Genomic DNA, 24,522 nt, shown 5'->3' on the forward strand with positions numbered 1-24,522 from the left:
CATTTCCACCTTTGCATTCACTCTCTCTGGAAACTATTTTTTTCCTGAACTGAGCATAGTTACAGACATTTATCCTTATATAATTCACTATATTTCTTAAAAACAAAGATATTCTCTTTCATAATCACAGTATAGTTATCCATATCAGAATATTACCAATCATGGAATAAAAGCACCAGATTGAAGACCTTACTCAGATTTCACCAAATTATCCCAATCATGTTCTTTATAATAAAATAAAATAAAATAAAATACTGATCATGTATTGATTTCAGTTATCATGTCTTTTTAAATTCCTTTTGACTAGAACATTTCCTAGTCTGTGTTTCATGACATACCACTTTTAAAGAGTACAGACCAGCTATTTTGTACAATTTCTGTCCCTTTGGGTTTGATATTCCCTTGGGAATAGTTTCAAGTTGTGACAAACTTTTTAAAAGATAAAATTGTGTAAGATATGATTTTACAACAACCAATCACATTCCTGTTTATAACTCTGAGAATCAATCTAATTATTTAATTGTCATATTTGCATCCAACAGAATACTCATCTCCAGTTTTCCTGAAGAAAAGATTCTTTTAGGAGATTTTATATGCATCTTTTTAAAAAAAATTTTTTTTAGAGAGAGAGAACACAAATGTGAGAGTGGCAGAGGGAGAGAGAGAATCTTAAGCTAAGTGTGGAGCCCAACACAAGGCTCAATCCCATGACCCTGGGATCATGATGTGAGCCAAAATCAAGAGTCAGACGTCAACTGAGTGAGCCACTCTGGCACCCCATATGCATTTCTTTTTTTTTTTTTTTTTTTTTTTACAAATAGTTTATTGTCAAATTAGTTTTTACATAACACTCAGTGCTCATCCCCAAAGTGCCCTCCTNTTTTTTACAAATAGTTTATTGTCAAATTAGTTTTTACATAACACTCAGTGCTCATCCCCAAAGTGCCCTCCTTCATGCCCATCCCCTCCTCCCCCCCACATCCATGAGAGACTCTTGAATGCTGACAAAAACTGAGGACCCATATGCATTTCTTAAAGAACAAATTTGGTTTACTTACTGAACCTGTTAGTTTTGATGACTTATGGAAGCACATAGATTGTCTTAGTATTTACTGAGAAAACAAATAAAATGTACAAATAGAATAGTATTGATCTTCTCTTTTCACAGTTACACCTGAATGCTCACAGAAAGGAAGAAACATTTTCCTCTCCATAGATGAACTCAAATTCTTAGCACAGCTCATAAAATCCTTTTTGAAGCTGGAAAAAAATGTTGAAGAATTATTGGAAGAAATATTTGTATCACTCAAGACACCCAGAATTCCTTCAGGTAACATGCTCCTTTGTTTAAATTTGTAAACCAACTCTTCTCTCTGTTTTCACTTCCTGCCACTAAATCTATACCATTACTTGAAAAAAAATGCATGATAGACTCCTTTAAATAAATACTAAATATAATGCACACCATAGAATTACATTTTTATCCTTTATATGTGGCAAATTCCATAATTCTAATTAACAAAGCATTGAAAGTCAATTCTGGATAATGATCTTTAGATAAAATCAGATTTTTTTTTAAAATTCAGGAAAACACGGCCTGGCCTAAGGGGAAAAAGCAAGCATACTGGATGATCTAGTACCTCCTTTTTTACTAGCCACTGGATGACCTTAGGCATAATATTTTGTTTCTTTAGACCTCTGTTTTCTCATCCTCAAAATGATGATGTAGGACTAAACTAACTTTCTCTTTGTTTGTTGTTACTATTACATGCTTCAAATCTCATTATGTTATGTAGAGTTGTGAGAATTCAATGATTTAGTGTATATATTTAAAAGAATGTCTAGTAGGTCACAAACAATAAATGTGAGCAGTTATAAAGGTAATAATAGTTATATAATGTGTTGTTTTAAGTTTAGTCTTAACAAAATCTTTTTGAAGAAAAACTATGCCACCTATGTTGAAATAATGTTTCTAGATATAAAAGCCTAGATAGTTAAAATATGTTCTCTGTGTTCATATCTATACTTACAAATATTTTCATCTGTATCATAATAAACTATTACAAAGTTCTCTTTTGCATGATACCATACATCATGTTAAGGACAATAAATATAGCTTGTGGCTGCATTTGCAAAATGATGTGAGGGAAACGAACAATTAACAATCAATCAGAAAATTTCAAAACCCCATTTCTTTGTAAGAAATCACATCTACTTTAATATGTTTACTTGCGCATTTCTTTACTTAATTTGCCTGGGTAAATAGTATTGGAAAAGTTATAGGGTTTCAGTTTCTTTCATATTAAGCATAGCTTAACCTCTTATGTGTCAGATTACACTTACGTAGCACTATATGAAATTATAAAGTAAAGTAGATCATTTTATCAAGTTTGGTAACAATTTGAAGAAAAATGGAGGTGGATTTCAGGTTTCTAAAAGCTGCCAAAAAGTTTAATAGGAAAATAATAAAAATATAAAAACAGAAAACATGAAAATTAAAAGACAATGGAAAAGTAGATTTACTTAGGAGATAATATGAACCCTTCTAGATGTAACTGACTGGGGCAGTGAGATGTGAAGAGATAAATATGACATTGTAATTTATTATGGAGATGTTGATGCCTGAAGCAGCTGACAGTTGGTATTGATCCTCATCCACCATGGTTGGCTAAGACGTTGCATCTCTCATCCACATCTCTAGCAGATCGTTCTGAAGTGTGGATCAAGAAATAGAGTGGACTCCAACAATACAGACTCTTACCTCTTTGGACTACAATATTGGTCCTACAATAGGCTCTAGAGAAATTAGGTGGATTTTACGAACTTTATTCCTTTAAAGAGGAGCATACATTCAAAATCAGAATTGTATTAGAGAAGTATTATAAAGATACAAACCTAAATGGCCAATGATTGAAGCAGAGGTTTGATGTACTGATTTCAGAATAAAAGGAGAAAAAGAAAAAGCTGGTTCAACGTATTCGGATTAAGACCAAGCAATGTTGAGACCTGCAAATACTACATATTTGAGAGAAATAGTTACCATCATAGAATAAAATCAACAGAGAAAATACATAATTATGCTACAATACACTGCCTTACCCAAATTTGTCACAATACAAGCAGTATGGCAGATAAAAGTAACTGAAGTTCACATTAATAAGAATGCATTATAAAAACACAGTTGTGGGTTATGGAACATAGTCTGTGGAAGGAATTTTGAAAGGCAGATATAAGAAATGTCTTAAGTACTAGACCATCCCCTTGTGATATATGTGTTCTTCATTGTTGAAATTCATATTTTTTATAACAAAGCTAAGATTGATTTAATCTGACTATATAAATGGCTCCCTGAAAAGAATGATCTTGAGGGGAAATTGTCAAGAAAAACTTAAATGTTTTATTCAGTACAGCCAAGTTAATCAATTCTTATCAAAACCATGGTTTTTTTTTTTTTAATCAGGAAGGAAAAGATTCCTTGAAATGGATGATTAAAGAAACCAAATGCATCTTAAGTTATCCTGATAGTTAAGGGTTTGCTTGAAAATCTTGTGTGGGAGGGCATAGCAAAAAAAAAAAAAAAAAAAAAAAAAAATCAAGTCATTTGGTTTCCTGTGTATTTCTTTTGATTGGAGCATATTTTGCTAATAAAAATCTTGGAAAGAGTTGCCTACTATGTCCATATAACCAAAACAATGTGATGAAAGTGAGGTTTTTTTTTCTTATTGTCCAGATGTTTTAAAAATATCCAGGTGCTTAACATCATATAGAGAAAATATAAAGATGATTAACTAAATTTTTTACTTTTTACTTTGATGTTTACCATTATATCATCAATTTAGCTAAATTGTCTGTACTCTTAGTAATTTGAATATGATGCAATAGATTTTGTAGAGACATAAGAAGTATTTTCAGAGAAAGAAAAGCTATTTAGTTATTCTTTGCTTTTTCTGTTGTTATTATTTGTTTTTTTGTCATGACTTGATGGTTTTATTTTGGTCATTTCAGTAAATGATAGCACATTATTTGACTATAATGGTGCCTTACTGTATTTCTTTTAGGTGATCATATCTTCTGGAGTGCCTCGGGTTTGATTTATGGGGCACTTCTAATGCTCCTTTGGAATAAAGTTGTTCTCCGGGCAGTTCCTCAAATTTTCCAAAGGTGGCATCTGAGATTTATCTAAACCAGGAGGTTTCTTGGCCCTCATTTTTCTTTAGCCCCAGCAATGACAAAGAGCAATGGCTGCTTCAATTGGATGTAAGAAGAACACTTAGGGTTTGTCTCAGAAGAATCAAAGATTTCAGATCTTCTGAAAGATTGTTTGTACTCTTAGGGGGTCTTAAGAGGGGTCAAATGGCTTCTAAGAGTTCCTTAGCTAGATGGTTAAGGGATTGTATTAGGGAGGCGTATGTAGTTAAGGTAAAGAGGCTCCTAGGGTTTGTAAAGCTCATTACACTAGGACTTTAGCTGTTTCTTGGGCAGAGAGGTCGAAGGCTTCCACATTGGAAATTTGCAAGGTGGCCACCTGGGCTTCTCTTCATACTTTTTCATAGTATTATCTCTTGGATGTAGTCTCTTCCACAGATTCAGCTTTTGGTGGGAGGTTGCTTGTGAGCCAGAAAAGAACAGTGAAGAAAAGAAAGACTTGTAGTTCCCACTTAGAGCTGCCAACAAGGCAAGTTGCTTTGTAGTGCACACAATGGGAGCCTATGAAGACCAATTTGGGTGTGAAAGTGGATGTCACAGGGAAGTACTGCCAACCTCTACTCTCTATGAAAGAAAGCGACAGTGTGGAAACTAACCAGAAATGTAAAATGAACCACAGCAAACTCTTTAGGGAGAGACTGTTTAGCAGCTGGCATTCCTGTGACCCTCTGCACTCTACTGAGGTCCTTAATCTGGGCGTGCTTGTAAGGAAAGCAGTGTTGACTGTATACAAATAACTATTTTAGAGTGATGAGCCAAAAATAAGCTACTTCTCTAGACAATGCTAATAGGTGAATAGAGTTTTCAATATATATTTAAATAGGTTAAATAATTCATCACATGTTCAAAGAGCCCATAAAGTTTGACAATGCCAAATTTTGATGTTGACCATTTTGAATTTCAGACCAATGCAAAGATGCCATTATTCACTAAAACCAGAAGACATATTATTAGTCTAGAAACCGTCCTACTAACACTGCCTTAAAGTGATACCTTTTGCTCTTTATATAGGATTAGGTTTTTATTTATTGTTTTTAGTTTTGGGGGGGAAGATCATATCTTAAAAGTTAGCATAACTGCCTCATAATTCATTTTCTATCTTACTGTAGAATTGCTTACCAGCAACAGAAGTCTTGGGAAGCTTATCTTTTTTTATTCATCTTGAAAATAGGCAAATGGTTTGTATAAACATCAAGACATATTACTTTGAGTGAATAAGCATAATGTATTTGGAAGTGCAATGGCAAATATAAGATAATTAACTTTTTTTGTAAGTCTTAAATGATAGCTGCACAATGGCAGATAGTTATCTCCAGAAATAGATCTGCAAAGCTTGTACTTTGTACTAGTGTTATTTTTCCAGAGTAAGTACCTTTATAAATTAGCTGGCTTTATGAGCTATTTGTAGAAAAGTAAGGTGACATTAAGAATCTAAGCATTGCCCCCTTACATCATGAATGATTTGATCTTTATTATTTTTTCTTCTTTAAAATTTGTTTTGAATAGTAGCCCATGCATATAGGAAAACTTTTAACAAGACAAAAGAGTAGACAGTGTAAATGAAGTCTTTTTTCACTCTAGTTGTGTAGTTTTCCTTTTAATAGACAACTATTCATCAAGTTAAAATAACATGAAATCTTGTCATACAATGCAGAGCTGCTTTTTTATTAACAGTTGTTTAGAAAGACCTCATTCTTCCTAATAGCTGGATAATTTTGGCACATGTACCATAATTTCGCCAGTTACTAATTGATGAGCATGTAGGGTTCTTTTTTCCTCTTCATTTGCTACCACAAACAATGATACAGCAAATTTCCTTGAAACTGTGTCTCATATGTGCACATGTATATCTGGCAGTACATTTCTAAAGTGAAATTGCCAAGTAAAAAAGATGGTAGTTAAGAGGATGAGAAGACAAGCCATAGACTGAGAAAGATGTTTGCAAAACACATATCTGGTAAAGGACTTATATCCTAAATATACAAAGAACTCTTAAAATTCAACAAGAAAACAACAACAACAGAAAACTCAATTTTAAAAAGAGCAAAAGGTCTGAACAGACTCCTTACCAAAGAAGATATACAGATGGCAAATAAGCATATGAAAAGATACTCAACATCGTATGTCATCAGGGAGATGCAAAGTGAAACAAAGAGATACCACTACTTACTTGTTGTAATGGCTAAAATCTAAGACAGTAACACTACCAAATTCTTACAAGGATGTGAAGCCACAGGAACTCTCACTCTTTGCTGATAGGAATGTAAAATAGTACACCCTCTTTTGAAGATGATTTCATTGTATCTTACAAAGCTAGACATTGTCTTATATGATCCAGTATTCACCTTCTCAAGTATTTACACAAATGGATTGAAAACTTATGTTCACATAATACCCAACATGTGCATGTTCTTATCAGCTTTAACATAATTGCCAAAACTTGGAAGTAACGAAGATGTTCTTTACTAGGTGAATACCTAAACAAATTGTGGTGCATCTAGACAGTGAAATATTATTCAGCGATAGAAACAACAGAGATATCAAGCCACAAAAATACATGGAGGACTCTTAAATGCATACTGCTAAACGAAAGAGGCCAATCTAAAAAGACTGCATACTATATAATTCCAATTTAATGAACTTCTGAAAAAAGCAAAAGTATAGAGATGGTAAAGAGCAGTGGTTCTCAAGGCAAGAGAAGAGGTGGGAAGAGGTGAGTAGATGGAGTGCAGGAGATCCCTACAGCAGTGAAATTACTCTATATGATACAGTAATGGTGGACATGTGACATTATGCATTTGGCAACCCATATAATACACAACAAAAAGAATAAATCCTTATTTTCAAAACGGATTACAGACATAAACCTGAGACCTGAAACCATAAAAATCCTAGAAGAGAGCACAGGCAGTAATCTCTCTGACATTAGCCATAGCAACATTTTTCTAGATATGTCTCTGAAGACAAGGGGTATAAAAAATAAACCATTGGGACTACAGCAAAATAAAAGCTTCTGCACAGCACAGGGAACAATCAACAAAACTAAAAGACAGCCTACTGAATGGGAGACGATATCTGCAAATGGCATATCAGATAAAGGGTTAGTATCCAAAATATGTAAAGAACTTACCAACTCAATATCCTAAAAACAATCCAATTAAAAAATGGACAGAGACGTGAACAGACATTTCGTCAAAGAAGACATCCAGATGGCCAACAGACACATGAAAAGATGCTCAGCATCATTCATCATCAAGGAAATGCAAATCAAAATTTATTGAGATATCACCTCGCACCTGTCAGAATGCATAAAATTTAAAACACAAGAAACAAAAAGTTTTGGTGAGAATGTGGAGAAAAAGGAACCCCCTGTACTGTTGATGGGAAGGCATACTGGTATGGTCACTGTTGAAAACAGCATGGACTTTCCTCAAAAGTTTGAAAATAGAACTACTCTACAACCCAGGAATCACATTATTGGGAATTTACCACCCCCCAAAAAATATAAAAACACTAATTCAAAGGATACATGCACTCCTGTGTTTATAGCAGCATTTTCTGCAATAGCCAAATTATGGAGGCAGCCCAGGTGTCCACTGATTGATGACTGGATAAAGAAGATATATATATATCTTATATATGTGTGTGTGTGTGTGTGTGTGTGTGTGTGTGTGTGTGTATGTATATGCTGTCTCTCTCTCTAAATAAATTTATAAAATTAAAAAATTAAAAAAATAATTCCTTAACCTAGATTTTGTTTCAGTGTTAGAATTATTTATAATACCATGTTTTTAAATGACACAATAAAATGCAAGCCATGGTGAAGGCACTTCACGTTAAATAGTGTAACACTGATCTAAAATCCTCTCTCCGTTGTGGTGTGTGTTGAGAAATGAAGCAGGATTCCTAAACTATAGTCCATAGGCCCTTGGAGCTAATGGATGCCCTATACAGGAGAGCCCGGGAATCCCCAAAAGAATATATGTGTGCATATATGTATGAAGGTGTGAGTGTGTATGTGTGCACACACCTACTATGCAGTCATATTGTGTATTTTGGCTGCAGTGTTCTGTCACTCTAATCAAGTTCTCAGAAATGTTCACAAATCCAAAATGATTAAGAAACTCCAGAGTAGGAGAGGTGGGGAGGTGGAGAAAATAGATGATGGACATTAAGGAGAGCACTTGTTGGGATGAGCACAGGGTGTTATATGTCAGTGATGAATCACTGGATTCTACTCCTGAAGCCAAGACTACACTGTGTGTTAACCAACGAGAATAAAAAATTAAAATAATAATAATAATGAAACACTGGAGTTGAGGAAAACTTTTCCTCAGAATAAAGTCTGATAAAATTTCCAAAAAGGATATTATTGTTTACCAAATGGAGTATTTACCTCTCAAAGGAATGTTTATTTATTTGCTTGTTTTTAAAATATAATTTACTGTCAAGTTAGCCAACAATACAGTGTGCTCTTGGCTTCAGGAATAGATTCCCATGATTCACCACTTACATACAACACCCAGTGCTCATCCCACCCAGTGCCCTCCTCAATGCCCATCACCCATTTTCCCCTCACCCCTCCCCACCCATCAACCCTCAGTTTGTTCTCTGTGTTTAAGAGTCTCTTATGGTTTGTCTCCCTCTCTATTTGGAACTATTTTTTTCTCCTTCCCTTCTCCCATGGTCTTCTTAACATTTCTCAAATTCCACATATGAGGAATGTTTTTGTAAATTATATTACTTAGAAATCATTCATGATTATGCTCATAGAACCACACTTAGAAAAAACAAAAAACAAAACCCCCACACATCTTCTAAATGACTCTATCAGTCAGAGTCCTATTTAGAAGAATCAGTAAGATTTTGAAATTTGTTCAGGATATAAGCAGAAACTGACTCTTAAGATTCTAAAGAAATGTTTTTAAATGCATCAGAGTATATAATTCATCATAATATGTCAAATCTAGACAAAAACAAAAGGTAATGCTAACTCAGTTATTTAAAATTAAACTGTAATTAATAGAATCTTAATGAAAAAGTGTAAGGATTTATTTTTTGGCATATTTTTAAATTACATTTTTGTAGCTCTATTTCTTCCCCATGGAAAAGACTTCCTTAATTCTCAAAGATAAAGGTGAGGAAATAATTCCACTTTAAGAGCTGGAGATTGTTTCTTATCCCAGTGTTTGTATTTTTCCAAAGGATTGACATATTTATTAATAGTGTAATTTTTTTCTGATGTTAGTATTTATTCAAGTATTTTTCTTCTTCCTCATTTTGAGAAAAGAAGTATTAATGTGCTAAGGAACACCATCATTTCTTAAATCATTTCCTAAAATGCATTTTTAAATTTAGAATTTTAATTTTTAAATGAACATGGAAATTCATTTTAACTTTGTGCTCTTATCCTGCATTATCAACATGACAATGAATTAATGACAAAGCAATCTATATTTTACAGATTACATATGCATGTATATCAAATATGAATATAAATAGCATATAAATTTCATCAAGAAAGATGAAAGAATGGAAAGGGTCTCTCTGTATTTTGATCCTGTAGTTATTTTAATGGTGACATCACCCTACAGCTTGTTGACTCTATTATCTGCATCTTTATATGTATGTATGTGTGTATATACTATGGATAGAGCTTTTCTACATAATTAATGTTAACTGGAGTCTATTAATTCTGTCTAGTATGGTTTGTTTCTCTTAACATATGTCTGTTTTCTGTTACATAGGAATTTTGGATACATCCATTCGGAAAGTTGTAACAGAGAAACCTAAAAGAAATGAAACTAGTGTTCCTTCAGAGCAATTGCTACCAGTAAAAGAAGTGAGTGAGGAAAAAAGGGTCGTATTTTTTTACTCATCTATTATAACATCATATATCTGTGAATACATTATGAATCAAAATATCTTGAGTTTTACCATTTGCCACTAAAAAAAAAAATGATTCCTGGTTGGAAATTAGCTTATAAGTTTTGGGACACCTGCATGGCTCAGTTGGTTGAATGTCCAACTTCAGCTCAGGTCATGATCTCACCATTAGTGAGTTCCATCTCCACATTGGGCTCTGTGCTGACAGCTCAGATTCTGGTTTGGATTCTGTCTCCCTCTCTCTCTGCCCCTTCCCCACTTGTTCTCTCTCTCTCTCTCTCTCTCTCTCTCTCAAGTATTAAAAAAAATAGAAAGAAACAAAGGAGATTGTATGAGCTGAGTGGATCCAATTATTAACTAATTTATGTAAAAATAAAGTGAGAAATGTGTTTTCAGGCCCTCTAATGTTAAAGGTCCAAATAAACTTTACAAAGGAAAGTTCAATTACAACATAATTATATAATGAAAATGGGAGCCACTTTTTTGACTATAGATTTGATTATTGATTATAGTATACACAAAAAGCACCAAATAAATGCTGTACAGGATGTGTGTATACAAAAACTAAGCTAATGGTCATAATCTCAGTAATTTTAAACCTATAGAAATCATCCAGATCCAGAAAAATAAGTACTTCAGTCAGGTACTTTAAGCTTAGAGTCTTCTGAAGTTGGAGTAGGTGAATTATTACAGTAAACAAGATTACATTAAAACAGGGAGAAAGTAATGCTAAGCACAGGCTCACCTACTTAATGTTCTTAGTACGTAAGAGAACATCGGGGGACTTGGGAAAAGGATACATTCACAATTAAGCTGAGCCAAACTATAAGAAAAAAGAAAACAGAACACCACCAGCTTCCATTCTCTCCAGTCTCCTGCTCCTTCCACACAGAGCAGTGCAGATAATTTTAATTCCTCATTTCTTGGAACAAAAATGGTGTTGCTTACCACTTTGTGGGTGACGAAACGAAATAAAACTCAAAGGAAAAAATCCAAGAAGGTACAGTGATGGATTTTCTTTGAGAAATTTCTTGTTGCTATTTTTTGGCTGTCTGTATTTCTGAGAGTGAAAAAGAAATAGAAGATTGAATATTAAACTCTGTCTTACATTGCAATACTTGTTAACAATAAACTATAAAAAAGCCTATAAAAATCTAATTTAGGCTTTATTAACTATATTGAATTTAAAGGTTGCTTTATGTGATAAATAGTAAATGTAAGTTTTAACTCTCATAAAGATAGTTTTATTGAACTGTATTTAAGAGATTAAATTTTGAAAAAAGTTTCTGATTAAATCCACTGAAGAACTAAAATGAAATGCCAGTATATTACTCTGTGTAAAGAATACACATGTTTTTGTATATTGCTTTATTCACTGGGTAATATTTTTCAGGTTGTAAGAAGGCTTTTGCCATTTATCAAAGAATGCCCATATTCAAATACTGAAAGTAATAATTTTATATCTATAACAATAGGAACACTTGTTGCCGAGTTAGGAGTAATATAACTTCATATAAATTTATATTTCAGGCCGCTTTACCAGATTTTGGTTGGCGAAATGCGTTTAAAAAGGTGTCTCTTCCCGTGGCACATTGTATGCCAGCAGCAATTGAAGACTTTTCCACAAAAACTCTCCAACAGGAGCAGAATGAAAGGTCTTCGGCTGCAACCTATGCTATGAACCTTGTAAATGTCCAGCCAGTTTGGCAAGACAGTCACGTGGTTCCGGGGGAGGACCAACCAAAGAAAATTGCAAAGGCAAGTATCAAAGGAAGTCCTTTGAAACTGTAGACTGGTGTAATTAGATTTTTTTTTTTTTTAACATATAAGACTTTGCAAAGGGAACCTATAGAAAAATGGTGGAGTCTCCTGGTAAATATTTAGTACTTGACCCAATACCAGCTTTCTTCTCTGGCGTGCATGGGCCACTGCTAGCAAAACAGACTGAGGCTTATTCCCAACTTGTTGCCCCATGAGCCTCAGGACCCGCGAGGACAGGCTTCTGTGACTTCACACAGAGCTGGGAAAACTACTTGTTTGAATTTTTTCTTTGAATGATTTCAGAAGAAATTGAGGAGGTTGAAGGAATTACTGTCTTTGATTGGTCTAGGCAACTTTTAAATCTTTATTTACACATTAATGCACATTCCATTACATTAGCATCCGTCTTGCATCTTTATGTGTGCCTTGAGAGTTTCGGAGCATACTGAGAAAATAGGAAGTAATCACAGAAATAAATAAATACAGTTACTCAGTATTAAGTCCACAATGAGTTTGGCAACCTTTGATTGGAATGTTTGTAAAGGAGCATTCTTTCTTTTTTTAGAAAAATGTTTTCATTTATTTTGAGAGAGACACAGCAAGTGGGGGAGAGGCAAAGAGAGGGGGAGACACAGAATCTGAAGCAGGCTCGAGGCTCTGAGCTGTCAGCACAGAGCCGGACACGGGGCTTGAACCCACAAACTCTGAGATTATGACCTGAGCAGAAGTCAGATGCTTAACCGACTGAGCCATCCAGGCATCCCTGGAAAAGAGCATTCTCAAAAATGTCCTCCTTATTTGGATCCTGCCAGAACATTCCCCTGGGAACACTGTTGGGAAATTGGGAGTGCAGGGAAGTCTTGCCTTCCCACCCACCATACTTCCTTTGCCAATAAGAAAGAGTAGATTCATAATAACTACTGAAAAGCCAGGCACATTGCTTCTGGAAACTGCTGACTCCTTACCAGTAAGAAGATGTGAGGTAATATTGTTTCTGATGCTTCTAGATTGTTTAAATTAAGTTGATATAATCTTATGTATATGTGGTGATTAATAAAAACTTACTTTATGAAACTTCAGCAAAAACAAAATTAGATTAAGTTCAAAAATAATACAACCGTATTAATGCCAAGGATTCATGTTTTCTGAGTTCTATGAACTACAAATAAAGTATTGTCATGTAAAGCTACTTAAAGAGTTTTTCATAATGTCTGTCTGGTAAGCATAAGACTTGAAGGTTATACGTAGGGAAGCATCATTGTGGGATTTCCTTATTTGACATAAAACATTTAACTTTATATAACTGAGAAATTGATTGTTACAAAGTTGTGTCATTATATTTACATTTGATGCCAAATTCACTATTTAGGAATTTGGCTCCCCTGTACATAAATTACACGGTGCTGTCAGAGTACAAATAACTCAGTGCTACATTTATTTCTCCCTAGTTTTGTTCTGACATCATGGAAAAACTTGACACAATGCTTCCACTGGCTCTGGCATGCAGAGATGATTCTTTCCAGGAAATTAGAGCAAACTTTGTGGAAGCCTGTTGTAAAGTGGCTGCAGCTGTCCTGGCCAGACTGCAGGAGAGAGGCAAGGAGTTCCCTTCCAGAGCACCCCTGACGAACCTACACACGCTGCTCTCCACAGCGGTGTATGTCTTCCAGCGTTTTACGCAGTATGATAATTTGATGAGAGATAATACTAAGAAGTGAGTGTCATTTAAATTAAGTTGATGGCCATGCTTAAAGTAACATGTAATCTTTGGAAATCACAGGAGCAAAATTTTGATGACAATATTCAAGAAGGAGAAAATAATAATGGACGTGGCACATTATATTTTCATTTGCCTTGACGACAAAATGTCAGAAAGGTAGAGCATAGGGCATGTTAAACCAGATACACAGGTATGTGAGAGACAGGTATTCCTTTGAAAGACGTACTCCAAATACCCATCTATTTACCATCTAATCTGGAGCAACTATTTTCCACATGCTTTTATGACACGAGTAAACAGACACTCTCCATTTTGCAAGGCACGCCACTGTGACTGCCCCGGAAAGGAAAACTGAACTTGATTCTGTCCCTTGTGTTCACAGTTGTGAAATATGCACTTCTATTTTTTTGTTTCTGGACGTCAAGACTGACAGAGAGAATAAACACATTTTCAATCTATCCTATTGACCAATGTAAGCATACTTCAAAACATCCATTTAGTAAGAAACTACGCTTAACATGTGAGGAGAAACCATCTGGCAGTCTTAATTCTCACGTATTAGTCTAAAAAGACTGTATGTTTTCTGGAAATGGAATAAAAATGGCCACATGGTCTTTCTGGCTACTCGTGGCCACTCTAGGAGATAGCACAGCCCCTTGCGAAGGGAACATGTGGACCTGGCTGTCCAGCGTGAGGCCAGCAGTCTCTTCTGTGTCCTCACTCAGCATTTGTAGTCTCTTAGCTCTGAGAGAAAGCATTAGAAAGTGTAATATAAATAACTAAAGATAAAAGTAAAATAAATTTGGCTTGATGCAGAATATAGCTCTGCTATTTAATTCTCGTAAGTAGTCAGATGTGGTGACTCATAGTTGAATTTATAAACAAAATGTGCCAGAAGTCGCTTTATTTCCATAGAATATTTTAAAACAGCTTATGAGATAATTGACATCTACAAAATTGCAATTTTTGAAACAAAAGAAGTGTGTTTGTGGGACGTGTGATCGCTTTATAAAAGTTGGTTCTGACAAATGCATGTTGTTCTCTATAATAACGATACCCTAATGCCTAAATAATGCACTGATCTCTAATAATAGGCTTACAAAGAATACTTTTATTTTTGAATGATGTATTGACAATGCAGTTTGTCTCAAGTTGAAGCGCATATTTGTGGAACAGCAGATGTACGTTTTCAAAGGACTTGCAAAAACAAAGACCAGCTTTTTTTTTTTTTTTCCTTTTTGAAAAGTGAATGTGGATGCAGACTTCAGCATCAGGAGGAAATGAATGATTGATATCTAATAATCAAAACCATTTGTAGTACTGGAGATTGTTACCGCCTACTGCACAGGCCTTAAATCTCTGTCTCTTTGATCATTGCCTCTGAACAGACCCATATTCCTGGTGCCTGTCCAACGATATCAGGAATTCATCAACACTCTACAGTTTCAGGTTACGGACTACTGCGTCAGAGTCTGTGCTACAAGCATTTTACAGGATGCTGAGAGCCACCACTGGGATGACTACAAAGCTTTTTATGAGGTGTGAAGTTAAGTTTACTATCCCTCCTTTTTACACAAATATGTTTTACTGCCTACCTGCTTTCTGGCTAATTAGAAACATGAGCTTGGCATTACCAACACACGAAGGCTGTGAGGATAATATTTTTTAAATATTGAATTTGTACTTGGGAAAAACACTTTTTAAAAACCTGAAATAACTAGACATCAGAACTCTCCTTCTGCTTAAAAGTAAAAATAACTTAATTTGAGCTGCAGCATGTGCTATATAAGATGGAATATAACGGGATACAATGAGAAAGTCAAAGAGATAACAATGCCAATTTAGTATTTTTTTTCTAAAGGGGCCAGTTATAGATATTCCTGTGCTTTTTTTCTTATGTATTTCTGTTTTTGATATCTTTTATTAAGCCATTTTATTCTTTATACATATTTTTCCGTTCTCATTGTATGTTCTTATGAGGGTGCTTTAAGACCCATCTGATCATTTATAGCTTACCTATTTTCATTTAGCCCATGTTTTGAAATCCCAAATTTCTACTGAATTAAAGCCTAATGATTCCCAGTGCAACCAAACCCAGGATCAATTAAAATTATTCATCATCAGGCTTCATTAGTTTCCCTTCTCCTAAATCCCATTGATTATACATAAGCCACAATATTTGAAATTCCTTGAAGTTGATTTCAGGGCAGGGTGAAACATTTATAATGTCTTAATAAAAGATAATCAGAGTTTTTACAAAATTCATCAGTCAAGCCCAACTTCATTAGCTTTTCCAACTTACCCTTTCCTCTGGATTGAAGCTTATGATTTTTGTTTTTCCTGACTGTCCTAATCTCTGTGGAGTACTGGGAAAAACAGACTGGAGTCTTATTCAACGGAGTTACCCTTGTCAATTCCCTGGCACTGAGGGGTTCTTTGGCTCTATTTATGCCTGAGTTATTATCATAATAAATGTTGCCGTAACAGAGAGAGGTGGCTAAGAAGCTCTTTTAAAGGACTTTCCACTTATTCTAAGGCCATTTCGTCTGTCCTTCAGAGGCCCTTCCCAGATAGTTTTTCTTTTTGCAAGAGCATTCATACAAGGTTTTCCAAACCTGACATACTTCAAACAGCAGTGAGCGGAATGAGAACGAGAAAGTGGCACAGTGCAGCTGGTAGCTTGAGATAAGAATGAAAGTATCGGTCTTCCTCTCTTGGCAGCATCACAGCTTCCTTATTTGCCTTGAGGTAAACAGAGAGATTGAAAATGAATCTGTCTCCTGTTTCAAACTATTTCAATATGTCAGTGTACTAATGAGCAATTTCATACGATGTTTTCATTGAGGAACAGGTATCATTTCACTGTACGTCCACCACAGGGCCATTATGTTCCCTCTTATGCAAATTGGGAGCCAGAAGAGTTGTACAGTATAAATAATAAGTGGATGCATTGAGAACCTGGTATTGAAGTTACCAAGTATTAAAAACAACAACAACAAATTACCATGTAACATGCAGCTCTTAGATCTTATGACAAGGCTTTAGCTTCGAAGACAGAAATAACGAGATAGTTACCCTGTGATTACATAGTACTGTGGCTTCCATATACTTACGTGGTCAGTAGTTACAATTTAATTGCAGAGCTAGTAGCTGTTATTTATGCTCAGAAAAATAAAGTGATACTGCTTTTCTATTTACCAAAAATAAGAAACTTCTAAAAATAGCACAGATTTTAAACTGTTTTGACAACTGGAGTACTTGACATGGTTTTATCCCGTTCGCTGCACCCTTTTCTTCTCCTCTCCCCATTATTCCAGCTGATTTGTGAAACACGACCGGTATGGTTTTTGGCAGGGCTGTTTTGAGAGGAAAGGAGGCGAAATCTGCCTGACTGGAGGCGAAGAGTGGGATAGAGATCTCAGGGGAGCATATCGCCATGTGCAGAGTGTAGTAAGGAAACAGTGAAAGAATTTACAAGATATGAAGCAATATTCGTTTGTGGTTTGTGATATCCAGTGAGCCCCAGACACATTATGTCCATTTTCTAAACTGTCGGGTTGAGAGAGTCAGAGACTTCGGTATCTGTCTGATGAGGTGCTGGTCAGATGGCATGGTGGGTGTTCAGATTACATGTTTAAAATTAAGCTTTTAGTATAGTTGACATCTGCTCAATTTTAGCAACTTGTGTTTTCCAATAGTCAAAGAATAAAGAATTGTCTGTTCAAAGATAATATTGAATGCCTTATATAATAAAGCCCAGCTGCTTGTTTCCTGATATATAATCTAAATAAAAGCTCACATCTGTTTACATTATAGTGGGTCTACAAAAATAACAGATGTTTACTAGCAGAATACTTTTGAAATAACAACAAATAGGGAAACAGGTCAGAAAAATAAATGAATCCCAGTTAGTTTAATGAAAACCTTTCGTACATCACAGCATGACACACTTTGAAGAGAATTGTGAGAATGATGACCAGTTTGGAACGTCTTTAGATAAATACAAAGTTTGTATTTTTAAAAGTCTAAAAATAAGTATTTTTCACTTCTAGGGAAGGAAATCTGCATACTTCAAGTTATTTTTATTTTCTCATTTATTGGTAACTTTTAAGGAAATTGGCTTTTATTTTGAAAAATACAAGAAACCCTGTTGGCCACGTTATTAGAACCACCCATACATTGCCATGGAGAAAGTTAGTGTAAATCATTCATACTAGTCATGATGTCAGCTGGGCCAATTTTGCTGTAATTAACCTACAACACAAAAAGTATGAGAAAATCAAGCTTTTAAACTTCTTTCTTACTTTAGAAATTTTTTTTTTTTTTATTTTTGAGAGAGAGAGAGAATGAGTGGGAGAGGGGCAGAGAGACATGGAGACAGAGGATCTGAAGCAGGCTCAGTGCTGACAGCCACAAGTCCAATGGAGGCCTCCAACTCACAAATGATGCGATCACAACCTGAGCCAAAGTCAGACACTCACCCAACTGAGCCATTTAGGCTCCCTTTTAGGAAATTTTAAAAAGTATTCCTTATCAGAGAACAACAGCAAAAAAGCTTAAGAAACTATGATTTCCCTACTCCCACACAAATTTTGTAATTTTTTTTCTTAAACAGTTTTGATACACATCTAGTTTAGAAGTCAGGAGTGGTCAATACCTCCTCTTTTGACCTTGACTCATAGACATTTTGATGCCTAGTTTCCCACCCAAGTCTACCCGTTCTACTCATTTATAAACTCCATTTGAAAGTCAATAGAAAATAATTATAGATTATTATTACAGTGACTACAAAAGATTTTAGTAATCATGGAAATTATCAGAATAATATGTAAGGAAAATACTGATAGATATTTCTGCATTAGAAACTATCAACTTTTGATATAAGAGTACAGTACAGCAGATTTTTTTTTTATATAAGGTTTGAGGAATATGAGTAGTTAGCAAAGCAAAATTTTAAGTCAAAGAGGATTGCTTAGGGCTAAAATGGGAAGTTTTACTCATTTAACTTTTGATATAGTAACAATCAGGGTAATATTTGAAAAACTCATTCAACTCTGCCTATTTCAAGTAATTTTTTAATCTGGTTTGAGGAAAATGAGGTCAAACTACTAGCCTACCTCCCTAAAAGCATGTTGACTAATTAATGCTTGTAAATCACTTGAGGCCACTTCTCATTTCTGCCTGTTCCCACTGGCCTTGGCAGCTGTTGGGTCTTCCTCTTTGGTCAGGGAAAATTTGGTATGCAGAAGGGGTCTGTAGGGGGTGGAAAGGAATGAGAATCTGGCCCCTTGTACCTATGAAGTACTCTGAAAATACTAAGACGTGATGATATTATTAACATCTGCCTAAGATTTACAAAATCTTGTAAAATCTGACGATTGTAGTGTCTGTTTCTAACATTGTTATTAGAACTCCATGAATGGAATAGCCTAATGTAATAATCTTTAATAGTTACCCATGCTCCTTGGTTTAATGCATGTTGACAAGTGTGTGGTATGTAAGTTTATTTTTACTTCTGTCATTTCATAATGTGAAATCTCAAGCATTTATAGGATGACCTCAATGATGCTAATAGTCTCAGAAGAATATGCATATTTAAAACAACTTATATTACTAAAATTTAATTGTAGGAGCATCAGCCCACCATCTTAAATGAGCATGACTTGTTTGGCACCTGTAAAGCTGATTGCTTAAAATGAATTTTAAACTCCAGGCTATGAGTAGGTAAATCAAGATATGTTAGGTTAAAGACTTATGCTCTGGATTTGCACTAGAATATCTGGTCTCATAATTGAAATAAAACACATGTTCCTTTGTCAATAAGGATGTTTTACATCTTGTCAAAAATCTTTCTTGGTCATCTAGTGTGTCAAACTCTCCAGCTATTTCCTTTCAGCCTGAACTAATTATGTTCATAGGAAGCTAACTGACATTTTGGAAGATGTAGTTCTGTAGTTTAACGTGTGGTGGTTTTGCCAGGGGGAAAGATGCTCCTTCTCACTCCAGATGTGGCACTATTTCTTCTGCGCTCTTCACCATGATCTCTGGACCATTATGCCCCCTAAGTTAGCCCAGGAGATTCTAACAGACGTGCTGGAGAAATGTTTGGGTCTACTGGCCTCCAGATATGCTCGGGCCCATCCCAGTTATAAGAGAACTCCGCAGATAAGGTAATTGAAGTTGTGAAAACCATTGCCTTTCAAGAAAACTCTTTCATCAACTGGTATAAAGCAGAATGTAATTCTAAATCTCATGACATAGCTCCTTGTGTATTTAATATGTTTCTAACATCTGAAAGGAAATCATATTCAATTCTCCTGAGATACTGAAGTGGAAATGTGGAACTTGAATCAAAATAACTGTGTTCTTTTTTCTTCTTAAAATGGTATATAGAACCCACTAGTTTCTAGAAAAGGATTCAGGATGTATTACAATCTAAGACACTTATATACAAAGGTTAATAAATAATATAAAGACGGAAAATTGAGGCCTGGATATGGAGAAAAAAGTAGCAGTTCTGTGATGGGGCAGTTAATTTGACTTTGAGATTCTCAGCAACCAGGGGATTTCACTTTCTGTTTGTAAGCCTTTAAATAGTGTAGTTTATCTTCATTAAGGAAACTCCTTTGTCTAATAATTTTTCTTCTTGATATATTCTAATTACCTCTTTTTAATTTTTTGCCCTTTTTTTCATCATGTACTACTAAAAGCCAGTTTAACAAAATGTGAAAGCACAGAAAATGAGGAGCAGCAGTCATGGGATATTAATGACTAAATTATGGTCCAGGTCTATGAGGCATCTAGGCAATGACCATTACAAAAATGTGCTTACATGACAACAACGGTCCATATGAAGGAAAGGCTTTTGTTTTATAAATATTCTCACCAATATGATTAAGATCTGTTTTTTAGGGTATAAAAGATTTTTTTAAGATATGTTTTTGAAGGACTCTAAAGACATCGGAGGGGTTTTGGTTTTGTTTTGTTTTGATTCTTTTTTGCAGTGGGAATCATTTCCTGATCACATTCTTGTAAAGCATGCTGCATTTGAAGGGTATTTAGGTCCCGCTACGGTGTTTCATAAATATGGTATTTTGCAAAGGCTGTTTTGAATTACTGACCAAGCATTTTTAAATCATTGACCTCTGAAGAATAGATGGAAAGGCTTTCTTTGAGAGCAAAGGGTACCTTCATTCTTTTCCTTATGTAGGTTAAATCACTTTTGACCATGAGGTGGCAAGTCATTATGAGATGTTTGTGAAATCAGATTTACTGTTAGCTCATGAATTGGGTAGTATATTTAATTAACTGTACTATAGAGACTTTTGGTTTTTGTTTTCTGGATGGTTACATAAAAGTGCCATGAAATGCTAGAGTTATTTCTTCTAGTTTTTTAAAGTAAAATAAATTGTTTTATTTGAATGGTTAATACTAAACCACCATTACTGTGGAAATCAGATTGTGTGTGTGTGTGTGTACATATCTTCAATTTGTAATTCTTTAGTTAACAATTAGAGCAAGTGGTTAACAATTAAACCTTCCTAAAGGTGATTATTGATGTATTCTAGTAGCCTCCAACTGTCATATGGCCAAAGCTATATATATGTAATATGTAGTATATTTATAAATTTATTTCATATATATATATATATATATATATATATATATATATAAACTTGAGGCTAAAATGTCATTTTAAAAGATCCTCAAACTTATTTGTTCTCTTACCACTTCATAGTTTCTATCTTCTATTACTTCAACACTGAATTGAAAAGAAAAACATGAGGAAATTAGGCTTGTAAAATTTAGTCAGTCATATACCACAATAATCTTTGATCAGATCTTTGGGTCTCTGTTAAAATAAAGGAAAGATTGAAACAATGAGTTAATGAATAACAGTATATAATACAACAGAGTTTCCACAAACTTCTTTCCTATGGCTTCTCCATTTGTTCTTCTGGTCCCATTTTTTCTCATCTCCCACTTGCTGGGGAAGCGTGTTACCCAAGCTTGTAACTTCCTTTTGACAGCTTGTCGTTGGATAAGAAGAATTATCCTATCAGAAGTTTACCTATCATATACATGTGGGCAGTAGCAAATTTTCTTTTAATCTGACTCCTCTTTTGCTAGACATAATTTCAAGGAAAGTGTCTTGAGCTTCTTGACCAGTAACCTAGTAATAAAAAATAAACCTTATAAAAAAGCCCTCCCAACACTTGTGGGGATGCGCACTGGGTATTATATGGAAACCAACTTGACAATAAGCTATTTGTAAAAAAAAAAAAAAAAAAGCCCTCCCAAAACATGTTAGTATTATAGACCTCACTGTTGCTAAAGATAGCAATATATGGATCATCTAACACCTGGAAACTCAAATGCTAAGCTATTTGATGCTTTCTATTTGTCTTTGATTTCTGAATCTCTGCTTTCTAACCAAATATTTCTATGCTTACATTTGTTTAATATAAGAGATATGGATGTTAGTGTATGTACCAGTCAGAGAAACAATTTTGCTTCACATGATTTTCTTTTTTTTCTCTTTCCAATAGACTTGATGTCACGACAATTTTAATATGCACTGAGAACTTGCTTTGGTCAGTTTGCACATCTGTACAGAAGCTTTTGAATCCTCTTGAATATAGAGATGATAAAATTTTTAAAATTCATACCCACTGTAATAATCTGTTTACAACATTAGTTGTTTTGACTTCACCATTAACTGAATTATATCAGTAAGTATCAAAGATTTTTTTTAGCTATTAAAATATATAATGTGACTTAAAGTTTTTCTTATACTACTTATTGAATTGTGTGAAGTAGCAAGTAGAAATATTTTGAAGTGCATTTTCGATATTATGAGTTGGGCCATTTTACAAAATGAACTAATATTGTGCTGTATCTCTATTGATCAATCTTATTCAGATGCTAAGGCTCTGATAGGACCAGGATTACCTTGAGCTTCACTATTTGAATTGTTTAAATGATTGTGTTAATGGACAGTTATTTTAATCATAGCTGGATACTCTATGAAAAAGAAAATCATATTTTATGACTTTTAAAAAATAGTTTTTAGGGGCGCCTGGGTGGCTCAGTCGATTAAGCGTCTGACTTCAGCTCAGGTCATGATTTCATGGTTTGTGGATTCAAGCCCCGTGTCAGGCTTTCTGCTGACAGCTAGCTCAGAGCCTGGAGCCTGTTTCAGATTCTGTATCTCCCTCTCTCTCTGACCCTCCGCTGCTCACACTGTCTCTCTCTCTCTCTCAGAAATAAATAAAACATTAAAAAAATAGTTTTTAGTTTTAATTTTATGTAAAGTAATTTGCTTTAATTGACAAATTTTAAAAGGTGATTCTAAAATATTCCCAAATCTGGAAGAAACCTAATGGTTTCACATTGTCAGTTAGTCTGCCATAGATTTGCATTTTTAATAGTAGGCTGAGTTGAGTGCCTGGCGAGTATTGGCTAGTGGGAATAGAACTAAGTAATTGAATTTTTATTTTAGGTCCGTCTGTCTGTCTACCTATCCATCTATCTATCTACCCTTTTTTAAAAAGTAAATTATATGCCCAGTATGGGCTTTGAACTCACAACCCCGAGATCAGAAGTCATGTGCTCTTCTGACTGAGTCAGCCAGGTGCCTCAGCAATTGCATTTTTTTTTTTTTTTTTTTTTAAGGAGAAAGAAGTTTATTGAATACACTGCAAGGAAGCACCAGGCAAAAGATCAAAGGAGAGACTGCCTGCCAGGGGCTAGTGGTAGGGGCTACAGTTACAGGGGTGGTAGTGAGGAGGTATGAGAATGTATTTAATTTTCCTTTTTTGGTACCTGTGCTGGGTTGTAAGTAGCCCACTGGTCAGCTAAGGCAGTACTGAGGGGAGTTGTTTAAAGAGCCTGTTTGCATTCAGTTCACTTGTCACTGTGGGCCCTTTTACCCATTGCTCAAGGCATTTGCCTAAAAGTGGCCTCTATATTCCCCCCTGACAGATCAACAGTGACACGTCCTTAGCATTTGGATGGAGGTCTCATCTTCATTAGCTGCTTCACACCGGACAGGGGAAGCACCTGTCCTTACCTAAAATTGTCAGTCCATCAGAAGTTCTGTACGGTTATAGACCAGAGCATGATATTAGATCAACATGATGATAGGCAATTTGAGTTAAATTCCTTGGTGGCCAGCTCCATGGGATTTGGAGGGAGAGGATCCTCTGATGGTATGAGCTGGGATCCTTGTTGAATCATGGAATTGTTGGATACACTCAGGCAGGTAGTAACAGATTTTGCCTGTGGATCAAGATGGTGGCTGCATTCTCAGTAACAAAGGGAAATAAGAGGGGCAGAAAGAAGCAAAGTGGCTGAGAGATAACCAACATCAGGAAAGGGTTCCAACAAATTCCCTAATGTTTGAGTTGATCCTGGATGAGCTGCCACACTTTGGGAAGAGATGCCTCAGGGGGATGGAACGGGAGAATAGAGGACAGGGGTCCTTCACCCTCACAAGCATGGGCAGTCCAACTTGTTCACCCTCAGACCTTCAGACCACACCTGGGAGTCACCTGGGCCAGAGATCTTCAGTTGTATGAGGAGTACTAGGGTTAGATAACAGAAGAGCCAAAAAGAGTAAGGGGAGGGAAGGAAGGGTCCTTCCAAAGGGAAAAAGGGGAACTGGTTGTCCCTGGAGTTTGGATCCTCATGGAGGAATAACCTCCTCTTGTAGTCTTCAGTTTCCCAGGGAGTCCTAGAATCTGTCCACTGATGGAAGAGTCCCAAGAAATTCCCAGAGAATCCAGGCAAAGTCCCAGGCCAGCAGAGGTTCCCTGTGAGAGCCACCAAATGTGGGGCAATCCAATCAACTGAAGGCTGGTGGCAGGGTGTTGAAAGAACTCACCAAAGGCAGAACAAAGGAGATAGAAGTTCATTGAATACACTGCAGGGGAACAATGGGCAGGACA

At 35.3% G+C, this 24,522-nt stretch overlaps 1 protein-coding gene across 1 annotated transcript in view; it reads left to right on the forward strand.

The window, feature by feature from the left end:
* KIAA0825 (KIAA0825 ortholog) overlaps window positions 1–24,522 on the forward strand; it is a 357,903-nt gene that overhangs the window by 76,342 nt on the left and 257,039 nt on the right. Inside the window, exons 5-11 of the mRNA XM_039239394.1 lie at window positions 1,169–1,330; window positions 9,954–10,048; window positions 11,623–11,850; window positions 13,302–13,567; window positions 14,962–15,112; window positions 19,553–19,743; window positions 22,123–22,305. Of these exons, the coding sequence (XP_039095325.1) occupies window positions 1,169–1,330; window positions 9,954–10,048; window positions 11,623–11,850; window positions 13,302–13,567; window positions 14,962–15,112; window positions 19,553–19,743; window positions 22,123–22,305 (1,276 nt within the window). The remainder of the gene's footprint in view (window positions 1–1,168; window positions 1,331–9,953; window positions 10,049–11,622; window positions 11,851–13,301; window positions 13,568–14,961; window positions 15,113–19,552; window positions 19,744–22,122; window positions 22,306–24,522) is intronic.

This window comes from Hyaena hyaena, unplaced genomic scaffold (genome assembly GCF_003009895.1).
Source record: "Hyaena hyaena isolate Hyena2069 unplaced genomic scaffold, ASM300989v1 scaffold_156, whole genome shotgun sequence".
Taxonomy (NCBI): domain Eukaryota; kingdom Metazoa; phylum Chordata; class Mammalia; order Carnivora; family Hyaenidae; genus Hyaena; species Hyaena hyaena.